Here is a 12,311-nt window from a genome sequence, read left to right on the forward strand (position 1 = left end):
CAAAATCAAAGTCTTTCATTTTGAAAACCAATAGACAGAATTAAAGCATAAAAATTATGCAATCTTCATTACACTGATCAACACCATTGAAACATTTTAAAATCATACAATTTGCATAAAACTCAAAGCTTGATATCTCAAAAACTTATCCACAATATTGAAAGATATTAAGAATCTTACAATCTGCATCATATTTAAAGCTCAATATCTTATAAAACTGATTGACGAAACTGCAACATTTTACAAATTATTTAATCTACAAAAAATGTAAAACTTCATATTGCAAAATTCAACTGACAGCATTGACACATATTTAGAATCATACAAAGTTAAAGCTTCAAATGTCAACGTGAAATACACATCCAAGATATCATTTAAACTAATATACTGACAAAGTTTCAAGAAGATTCATAAGTCCATATAAGGAAAAATGCCCCGCCCACTGGTGGCCATGTTTTTCTTAGCAACTGGAACCAATTTCAAACTTGTCCAAATATCATTGGGACAAATCTTCTGACAAAGTGTCATGATGATCGTACAATAAATATGGCTTCTAGAGTTTTAACAGGGTTTTACTTTAGCCATATAAGGAAAAATGCCACGCCCCTTAGTGGCCATGTTTTTTCACCAACTAGAACCATTTTTGAACTCATCCAAGATATCATTTGGACAAATCATCTGACCAAGTTTCATAATAATCGGAAAATAAATGTGGCCTACAGAGTGTTAACAATGTTTTAGTAAAGCATGATACATAACCATATTAGGAAAAATGCCCCGCCCCCTGGTGGCCATGTTTTTTAAGCAAACAAAACTATTTTTGAACTAATCCAAGATATCATTAGGACAAATCTTCTGACCAAGTTTCATGAAGATAAGAAAATAAATGTGGCCTATAGAGTGTTAACAAAGTTTTACTATAGCCATATTAGGTAAAATGCCCCACCCCCTGGCGGACATGTTTTTCAACCAACCAGCATCATTTTTTAACTTGTCTACGATATTATATGGGATGAATATTCTGACCAAGTTTCATGAAGATCGGAAAATAAATGTGGCCTCAAGAGTGTTAACAAGATTTTACAATAGCCATTTTTATAAGGAAAAATGCCCCGCCCCTTGGCAGCCATGTTTTTCAAGCAAACATAACCATTTTCAAACCCATCCAAGATATTAATGAGACAAATATTCTGACCAAATTTCATGAAGATTGGACAATAAATGTGGCCTCTAGAGTGTTCACAACGTTTTACTATAGCCATATATAGCCATATAAGGAAAAATGCCCCGCCCTTTGGCAGCCATGTTTTTCAAGCAAACGTAACCATTTTCAGCTCGTCTAAGATATCATTGAGACCAAACTTCTGACCAAATTTCATGAAGAATGGACAATAAATGTGGCCTCTAGAGTGTTAGCAATGTTTAACTAAAGACATAAGGAAAACTCCCCCGCCCCTTGGCGGCCATGTTTTTTCACTGATCTGGACCATTTTCGAACTCGTCCAAAATATAAATAAAACCAATGTTTTGACCAAGTTTCATGATGATTAGGCAAACATTTTGACTTCTAAAGTGTTCACAAGGTTTCTCTATAGCCATATAAGGAAAACTGCCCCGCCCCTGGCGGCCATGTTTTTCAACGGACCGGAACCAATTTTTAACTCAACCAAAATATCACTTAGACAAACATTTTGACAAAGTTACATGAAGATTGGACTTCTACAGTGTTCACAAGTTTTTTTGTTTTTTTTTTGACCTAGTGACCTAATTTTTGACCCAGCATGACCCAGTTTCGAACTCAGTCGAGGTATCAATGTGACAAATGTTCTGCAAAATTTCATGAAGATCAGACAATAAATGTGGCATCTAGAGTGTTCACAAGGCAAAATGTTGACGACATACAACGCACAACGGACAAAAGGCAATCACAAAAGCTCACCATGAGCATGTTGCACTCAGGTGAGCTCAAAAGTTATGGCCAATTTTAAAGTTTTCAGACGGACGGACAGAAGCAATATATTTAACATTTAACCTTGAAGGATTACCTTGACCTTCACTTTTCACCACTCAATATGTGCAGCTTCACAAGATGCACATGCATGCCAACTGGAGCTTTGTCACAGACGTGACATATACCCCCACATAACGCATTGACACAGACTATTTTGTATGCTGTCTTCACAAAACAAGATAATACAATTTATGGCGATTTTTTAAGAATCATTATGCCATTATCATTTATAGCCATTTTGACCTTTGAACTCTTGAATTGTTTCACATGACAAGCCTTCCAATGACTTTGAACAAAATTGATGTACAGAGTCATTTTAAAATCTTACAATGAATGACATATTTATGGCCCAGACAAGATAATTTATTGCCATTTTTGACCTTTGAACTAAAACTACGAACTTGAGTTTGAAGATATCGACGTAATTCTTTCGCGCGACACACTGTCAAATGATGGTGAACAAAAGAGCCAACGATTTTAAAATCGCACAATAAACAACATAGTTATTGCCCAGACAAGCTCAATTATGGCCATTTTTTACCTTTAAACTCAAATTGTGCCCTTGTTCTTGGAAATATCGACGTAATTCTTTCGCCCGACACACTGTTCAATGATGGTGAACAAATGTGCCAAATGATTTTAAAATCTCACAATAAAAAACAAAGCTATGGCCCGGCCAAGCATTTGACCTTTGAACTCTCAAGTGTGACCTTGACCTTTGAGATATTGACGTAATTTTTTTTAACACGACACACCGTTCCATGATGGTGAACAAATGTACCGAGTCATTTAAAAATGTAACGATAAATAACATAGCTATGGTCCGTACAAACTTACAGTTTAAAACATACTAAGTGACCCCATGACCTAGTTTTTGACCTGGCATGATCCATATTCAAACTTGACCTAGACATTATCTACATACAACTACTGACCAAGTTTGGTGAAGATCGGATGAAATATCGGGACAGACCGACAAACGTGACTCCTATATAGCCCCCATTACCAATTGTAATAGGGGTATAAATATCAAGTTGCTATGTTCAATATTGAAAAAGTTATGGCCATTTAAGTTTTCGGCCAGATGGACAGACTGACTGACTGACGGACAGTTCAACTGCTATATGCCACCCTACCAGGGGCATAAACATATTCCACAATTCAACAATTCTTTTTCCATTTTTGTTTTTCCATAATAATGTTATGGACCCTTGCCCTTATCTGGGCCACTGTTCTTCAGGTAAGTATTTTTAGGGACCCCATTATTTTTGAGCCAGATGGCATTTTTTTTCTCTTAATTCATCTCTAAAAAAGTTCATGAAACATATGTTCTCTTCGCTGGCCCACTTTCGTTTCATTCCTTTTCTTGTCCCTGTCCCTAAAACAAGAATAGATATAAAAAATAAAATAGCAATGAGTATCATGTCAGTGTTTTCTTCAGTTTTGGGGGAAAGGGGTCGGGTCCCCTGAGAGGGGGATAATTCACGTGTAAAAGGGGAAATTTCAATGCTAAGCAAGTAACATACAAAATCAAGTTGTAACACCATAATTCACCATACACAGAGAGAAAAACATTATTCCAACTTTTTTTGTCATCAACATGTTATGTTTATGTTCAAAGATCAACATTTTTTGGCTTTTCTGTGAATTATTTAAACGAGGATTTAAAATTGAACTACACTTCCAAGAGGGGAAATTTTCAAATATTTTTGGGAAAAATATACACTCTAAGCAGCAAACTCATTTGTTCAGTGACTGTAAGCCCTTTATTTTGTTGACTTTTCTACTGAATTGATCCTTGCACACAAAGTATCAACATAACAAGTCAGTGTTCTGCCGTGGATGCGCCCTTGTGTTATTGTCGCAAAAAACAAATATTTGTCCCCACCCGTTTTCTGTATATGGGTCCGCAGGCGCACATGAATTAGAAATAAAAACTAATCGATTCAATTTGTAAGTCGGTAAAGTAATCGAGTGAATGTGTAACCAGAACAAACTATTTCATTGGACATGACGTCATTTCGCAGCCAATGGTTAATTTATTTAATATTAACACTCTATTTCATTGGTAAGTTAAGATTATAACAACCAATCAGATATCAAGGAAATTTCCGAACCTATCAAAATGGCTTAAAGTGACAGGCCAAAGAAAACAAAATCCATTTATTTTTTTTCCTCCGGCAAGTAAAATTAGAAAATATGACAATAATATTAACAACCCAACAGAGTCTTCCCAAGTCCCAACATCGTTTAGCAATTACGAAAAAAGTCTGCCCCTAAACGTACATTCCAAGAAAATTGGCTTCAAAAATGTCCTTGGTCACTGTTTGACAACAACAAAATGACATGCAGATTGTGCATAAAGCAAAAAAGAAAACGCCTTTACTATCGGTATTTCTAATTATCGAACAAGTACTTTGACATGCGGAGTCCAATGACCATAAATCTGTTCAAAGTTTTGTAAATATGTTGACAACTGTTTGACAGTGTTAAAAAGTTTTTTGAATGTTCCAGTTTTAATAACAATGTTACAACCTGACTGTAAGAAGTTTAAGCACGTTTAAAAGTTCAAGTTAAAGGTTATTAGTTTCCACACATTTAATTCTGCTACAAAAATATTTCTGTGTCCCCATATTTTTTCTTTTTGTCCCCACTTTTGTAATCCTAAAGGGTCCCCAACAGTAAAATTTCACGGCAGAACACTGCAAGTGATACAATGATTGAATATTGTAGAGCAAGGTTTTCCTGATAAAAATGCACAAAACCTGAACATGTTCGGAGGTAAAATGAACTAACTGAAACTGTTTTAACACCAGTTTAAAACAATTTTTCACACATATAAGAACTGACAGTTCGCAGAACTATCATTTCTTGGAAGAACAAGTACTAAACATTAACTTTCATAGCAAACTGCCTACTTTGTACTTTACAAGGACTTTTACAAGCACATTGTTGTAACCCTGTAGATCACAGAGGAGGTCGTCTAGAGCATCACACTTGACTTGGACTACTCATTTACTTTAATACAGTCATGACATAAGACTCTGTCACATAATGATAGAAAATGCAGAGAAACCCGTCTTCAAATTTAGTTCATACCTTGAGGATTTGGCTGCCTCATTTCATCATGGGTCAGACTGGCTGGCCCTTCACTGTCAGCAGTTGACATGGACTCTGAAAGAACCAAAGTGAAACCTGTAGATTGCATATGATCAGCACAGTCAACACTGGCATGTTGTATCATGAGAGGCTCTGACTCCTGTACAGATTCTAGACTGTGGGTGTCTTCAACAGTTGCCTCAATGACTGTAAACATATAATGTCAACAGTGGGGTCTTGTATGTCTATTATCCATTGGTGGATCTTGCTGAAATCTATAGAAAACATGCATGCCCCCCATATGGGTGGCAGCCATTGTGTGAATACGTTTTTTGTCACTGTGACCTTGACCTTTGACCTAGTGACCTGATAATCAATAGGGGTCATCTGCAAGTCACGATCAATGTACCTATGAAGTGTCATGATCCTAGGCAAAAGCGTTCTTGAGTTATCATCGGAAAATCATTTTACTATTTTGGGTTACCGTGACCTTGACCTTTTGACCTCAAAATCAATAGGGGTCATCTGCAAGTCATGATCAATGTACCTATGAAGTTTCATGATCCTAGGCCCAAGCGTTCTTGAGTAATCGTATGACAACCACCTGGTTGACAGACGGACCGATCGACATGAGCAAAGCAATATACCCCCTCTTCTTCGAAGGGTGGCATAAATATATATTGGCTTGGACAACAGAAAATTGTACTAGAATATATAGTCTACAGTTGGGTCATGTCTTTATCATCAATAGATGGGCCTTTATTATATGACAACAGAAATACCATGGGTCAGACTGGCTGGCTCTTCACTTGGCTCCCTCCTATCATGGGTCAGACTGGCTGGCTCTTCACTTGGCTCCCTCCTATCATTGGTCAGACTGCCTGGCTCTTCACTGTCAGCAGTTGACATGGACTCTGAAAGAACCAAAGTGAAACCTGTAGATTGCATATGATCAGCACAGTCAACACTGGCATGTTGTATCATGAGAGGCTCTGACTCCTGTATAGATTCTAGACTGTGGGTGTCTTCAACAGTTGCCTCAATGCCTGTAAACATATAATGTCAACAGTGGGGTCTTGTATGTCTATTATCCATTGGTGGGTCTTGCTGAAATCTATAGAAAACATGCATGCCCCCCATATGGGCTGTCCGTTGTAGTGGCAGCCGTTGTGTGAATACGTTTTTTGTCACTGTGACCTTGACCTTTGACCTAGTGACCTGAAAATCAATAGGGGTCATCTGCGAGTCACGATCAATGTACTTATGAAGTGTCATGATCCTAGGCAAAAGCGTTCTTGAGTTATCATCCGAAAATCATTTTACTATTTCGGGTCACCGTGACCTTGACCTTTGACCTTGTGACCTCAAAATCAATAGGGGTCATCTGCGAGTCATGATCAATCTACCTATGAAGTTTCATGATCCTAGGCATATGCTTTCTTGAGTTATCATCCGAAAACCATTTTAATATTTCGGGTCACCGTGACCTTGACCTTTGACCTAGTGACCTCAAAATCAATAGGGGTCATCTGCGAGTAATGATCAATCTACCCATGAAGTTTATGATCCTAGCCGTATGCGTTCTTGAGTTATCATCCGGAAACCATTTTACTATTTCGGGTCACCGTGACCTTGACCTTTGACCTCAAAATCTATAGGGGTCATCTGCAAGTAATGATCAATCTACCCATGAAGTTTCATGATCCTAGGCGTATGCGTTCTTGAGTTATCATCCAGAAACCATTTTACTATTTCGGGTCACTGTGACCTTGACCTTTGACCTAGTGACCTCAAAATCAATAGGGGTCATCTGCGAGTCATGATCAATCTACCTATGAAGTTTCATGATCCTAGGCATATGCTTTCTTGAGTTATCATCCGAAAACCATTTTAATATTTCGGGTCACCGTGACCTTGACCTTTGACCTAGTGACCTAAAAATCAATAGGGGTCATCTGCGAGTAATGATCAATCTACCCATGAAGTTTCATGATCCTAGTCGTATGCGTTTTTGAGTTATCATCCGGAAACCATTTTACTATTTTGGGTCACCGTGACCTTGACCTTTGACCTCAAAATCTATAGGGGTCATTTGCGAGTCATGATCAATCTACCCATGAAGTTTCATGATCCTAGGCGTATGCGTTCTTGAGTTATCATCCAGAAACCATTTTACTATTTCGGGTCACTGTGACCTTGACCTTTGACCTAGTGACCTCAAAATCAATAGGGGTCATCTGCAAGTCATGATCAATGTACCTATGAAGTTTCATGATCCTAACCCAAAGCGTTCTTGAGTTATCATCCGGAAACCACCTGGTTCACGAACCGACCGACAGACCGACCGACATGTGCAAAGCAAAATACCCCCTCTTCTTCGAAGGGTGGCATAAATATATATTGGCTTGGACAACAGAAAATTGTACTAGAATATATAGTCTACAGTTGGGTCATGTCTTTATCATCAATAGGTGGGCCTTTATTATATGATAATAGAAATACCAAAGGAAATGTTTTGTTTTCCAAAAGCACTTCTAAAAGTGTTTTTTTATGCTTTTCGGTATAAGGTATGAGATGTACACAAAATAACAACACACATATCCCCCACTAAAATATGTTATAAGACCTGCTTACAATTTAAATCAGAAAATCTTCATACTTGCAAGTAAGTTATTTATCCTTTAAATCATTAAAATAACTCAGAAACAGAAATGTCTAATTGAGCATATAAACTATTTCATAAGGTGTCCAAATCTAAAGGTATTCCTATACTTCCTTTTTTTTTAATGGGCTACCATAACAATGACTCTGTTATGGACCACTTTCATAATACAAATGAACAGTGGCCAATGATCTATCATGGGTATAAATAACTATTTTACCTTCTTGATGGCCATCTTCGTCTTCAATTGGAAGAGGTAAATCTGTAAAAAATGATTTTTTATTTTAGAAATAACTATTTAGAAAAAAAATAACCAGAAGTCACTCTTGATACGACAGTAAATATTTTCAATACTTCAAGGTTGTTAAAAAGTATTTTGTTGCATTAGCATTTCTTTAAGAGGATAAACAATTTCAAGGCACATAAAATAGGTTTGCCTATTTTTACCACGTAAATTTTAGACTTATTGAATTAACGTGGCCAAAACAAGGGCCCCGCCTTTCAAACAATGTTTTACATCGTTTGTCTGTTCTCAAGCGCTCTGTTTTGTTCTGAAGAATGATCATTCAGTCGAATTTACTGACAGCCATAGGAGAGAAAGTAACAAAAATTCTCCATCCCAATTCAGTAAAATGAATTATATTAATAAAATTCTTATAATCAAACCTTCTACTACTATGTCCTTCATCTGCCTTCCCTTCCACTCATTGACTTTACCATTTTCAACAGCATACAACATCAGGGCAACCTATAAAATTTCAAGAAGACCATAATATTCCAGTGTCAACAATACTTCCATCATAACAACAGTAGCAATCCATAGTTCCCTGACCTCACTTTTTATTTCAATATCAATATAATTGAACACAAACGTTGCCATATGCTATTTTGTTGACAGCTTGTGAAAGTCTGCACAGTACCATATTTGTAAATTACACAGCCCTACAAATAATATAATCTCAATTATCTGCCACAACACTTAAAGAAACTAGAGCTTTGTCACAGACGTGACCTATACCCCCACGTGCCCCATCCACACAAGAGAATCTAATTAATGGCTATTTTTAAGAATTATTATGCCATTATCATTTATGGCCATTTTGACCTTTGAACTTAAAGCATGACCTTGACCTTGGAGATATCGACATTATTCTTTCCTGCCACAACACCATCCATAACGGTGAACACATGATTTTAAAATCTCACAATGAACAACATAGTTATGGCCCAGACAAACTCATTCATGGCCTTCTTTTACCATTGAACAAAGTGTGACCTTGACCTTCGAGATATTGACGTAACTCTTTCACGTGACACACAAGTCATATGACGGTGAACAAATGTGCCAATGATTTTTAAATCTCACAATGAACTACATAGTTATGGCCCAGAAAAGCTCATTTATGGCCATTTTTGACATTTGAACTCAAAGTGTGACCTTGACCTTGGAGATATCGACGTAATTCTTTCGCACAACACACCTTCCAATGATGGTGAAATGTTCCAACTGATTTTAAAATCTCAAAAGAACAACACAGTTATTGCCCGGACAAGATGAAATTCTTTGCGCGACACACCCTCCAATGATGGTTAACAAATGTTCCAAATGATTTTAAAATCTCACAATGAATGACAAAAGTTATGGCCCGGACAAGCATTTTACCCTTGAACTCCAAAAGTGACCTTGACCTAAGTTCTTGGAGATATCGACGCAATTCTTTCGCGCAACACACGGTCCCATGATGGTGAACAAATCAAAACCAAGTCAATTAAAAATCTAACAATAAATGAAATAGTTATGGTCCAGACAAACTTTGTGTTTAAAAGCACTAAGTGACCTTGTGACCTAGTTTTTTTACCAGGCATGACCCATATTCAAACTTGACCTAGACATCATCTAGATACAACTTGTGACCAAGTTTGGTGAAGATCGGATGAAATTTCGGGACAGACCGACAAAGTGACTTTTATATAGCCCCCATTACACATAGGTAAGTGGGTATAATTACGCTTTATATTAATGCTAGCTTGTGTGATGTACATGCCTTTAGATATTGCATTTATTGATACCATTTCGGTAAAAGAACTTAATTAATGAAAAGCTGGTCAGTGACCAAAATTCCCATTGAATAAATGAAGAAAAGCCACAATAATATAAAATAGTCAACAATGGCAACAAATTAGCAGACAACACTAAACAGTATGACAATGAGGGCTAAATAGACAAAACAACAATAACATGAACTGGAGAGTTTACACCTTGGCATGGACATTGGTTGTAGCACAAAACACACTCACAACAAGAGATGTGTTTGTAAGAAACACAATGCCCCTACTGTGCCGCTTTTTTTTATTTGACCTTTGACCTTGAAGGATGACATTGACCTTTCACCACTCAAAATGTGCAGGTCCATGAGATACGCATGTAATCCAAATATCAAGTTGCTGTTTTCAATATTTCAAAAGTTATGATCAAACGTTTAAGTTTTGGTAAAAGTTTTGGACACACACACACACCTTGACACGCACACACATACAAAGAAAGACAAGCCAAAAACAATATACCCCCGTTCATTCGATCCAGGGGGGCATAAAAAGCCATTAATGCAAAGCATACTAGTCAAAGTCAACATCAGATATGGTCTTACTGTGGCTGCCTGTTAAATTATTCTTTCTTTAGCCCTCTTAGTTACAATATAGCATTTAGTTTTTCAAATATCTGTGTATGGAAAATTTAAAGATTTTTATTAATGAAATATATACCTTTGAGAGTTCCATGGTACTGGAAGACAACTGATAATATTCCTTGTGGGTCTTCACATCATGTCCCAGATGCTTTGCAAGCAATTTTAGTTCACCATGAGTCATGTCAAGAATCTATAAAGCATGTTAATTCTTGATTATATTCACAAATATGCAGTCATCATTCCAGTTTGCTGCCAATTTAACATTTGTTTTGCATCTTCTACAGAAAAGATGTACACAAGAAAGCTTTTATCTGTATAGTTGTAGTCATTATGGTGCTCCAAATTCTTGTAATCACACCATGCATTTACAGAGTCAAAAATTTTGTAATGTTTAATTCTGAAAAAGCCAACACATGGTTTGGTATTTACATGATCCGCCATTTTGAAAATAGCTACTTCCTGTATATATGCCAAAATTTATGTTAAATATAACAATTGGGTCTAACAATTTAAAATCAATTATTGGGTTCTCACAGATAACCATTTTCTGTCATACAAAAGCTGCCAAAATCAAAGGTCTCCATAAAAGTTTTTATTATAATTTATTCACAAATTGATGGCAAGCAAATTCAACATAATTACTTATTTCTGTATAAAAGCCGAAGTATACATGTATGTATGTATGCCATTAAACTGGAAGAGAATGTAGTATAATTGCTGAAAGTCTAAATAAATATTGTGCCATAATAAAGAAACCTTCAGGTCACAATATCTCATCTGTACAGGGATATGAAACAAAGACCATAATTCTTAAATGGCTTAGCAATCCCATATTTGCACAACTAGACTTTAGAAGTAATTGTGAACGATTGTACCAGTTTGTAAAATAAAAAATAAGTACTGAATAATAAATAGAAAGTTCAATATTGAACCTTGAATGTTTCAAGAAATGATTTTTTATTTGACAAGGATAACACATTTGCATACATTTAATATGGCCATATTCGAACCAAAGCAATACATGCATATAAAACAACACAACAATTTCTTGATTTAACAGCAAAGTTTAATATAAAATAACAAATCTATGTATCAAAGACTAAAGTAAACAAAGGACTGCAATGGTCGCTCAAGGTATATTGACAGCAAGTAAGAAATGCTGAACCAATGATTGGCAAATCGCCATGACAAAGTAACCTTGGAACTTTTGAAGAATGTCTTATATGGTACCTGACAATATTTCTTACAATACTTCTTATACATGTATGAGACTCAACAGTATTTCTTATATGGGACCCAACAATATTACTTATATGAGACCCGAAAATTAGTGTAAACATGTTTATTTCTTATATGGGACCCTACGATGTTTATTACTTGTAAGAGGCCCAACAGATAACAGAAATACCATGGGTCAGACTGGCTGGCTCTTCACTTGGCTCCCTCCTATCGGGGTCAGACTGGCTGGCTCTTCACTTGGCTCCTTCCTATCATGGGTCAGACTGCCTGGCTCTTCACTGTCAGCAGTTGACATGGACTCTGAAAGAACCAAAGTGAAACCTGTAGATTGCATATGATCAGCACAGTCAACACTGGCATGTTGTATCATGAGAGGCTCTGACTCCTGTATAGATTCTAGACTGTGGGTGTCTTCAACAGTTGCCTTAATGACTGTAAACATATAATGTCAACAGTGGGGTCTTGTATGTCTATTATCCATTGGTGGGTCTTGCTGAAATCTATAGAAAATATATATTGGCTTGGATAACAGAAGGTTTTGCTATTATGTTTACGTGACATGGTTTAGAAAAAAAGGCCATATGAATGTGACAAAATAAATTGAGTTTTTAAA

At 36.5% G+C, this 12,311-nt stretch overlaps 1 protein-coding gene across 1 annotated transcript; it reads right to left on the bottom strand.

Moving 5' to 3' along the window:
• Positions 1–234: 234 nt before the first annotated feature.
• Positions 235–11,927, bottom strand: LOC127870975 (uncharacterized). The gene is made up of 7 exons (XM_052413587.1): positions 11,868–11,927; positions 10,536–10,649; positions 8,439–8,520; positions 7,993–8,034; positions 5,893–6,024; positions 5,111–5,185; positions 235–3,389 (listed from the first exon to the last, which is right to left on the bottom strand). Exons 1-7 carry the CDS (start codon positions 11,868–11,870, stop codon positions 3,274–3,276), a joined length of 564 nt encoding a protein of 187 aa, XP_052269547.1. The 5' UTR covers positions 11,871–11,927; the 3' UTR covers positions 235–3,273.
• Between the last annotated feature and the right edge of the window lie 384 nt (positions 11,928–12,311).

This window comes from Dreissena polymorpha, chromosome 3 (assembly GCF_020536995.1).
Source record: "Dreissena polymorpha isolate Duluth1 chromosome 3, UMN_Dpol_1.0, whole genome shotgun sequence".
NCBI classification, from domain to species: Eukaryota; Metazoa; Mollusca; class Bivalvia; order Myida; family Dreissenidae; genus Dreissena; species Dreissena polymorpha.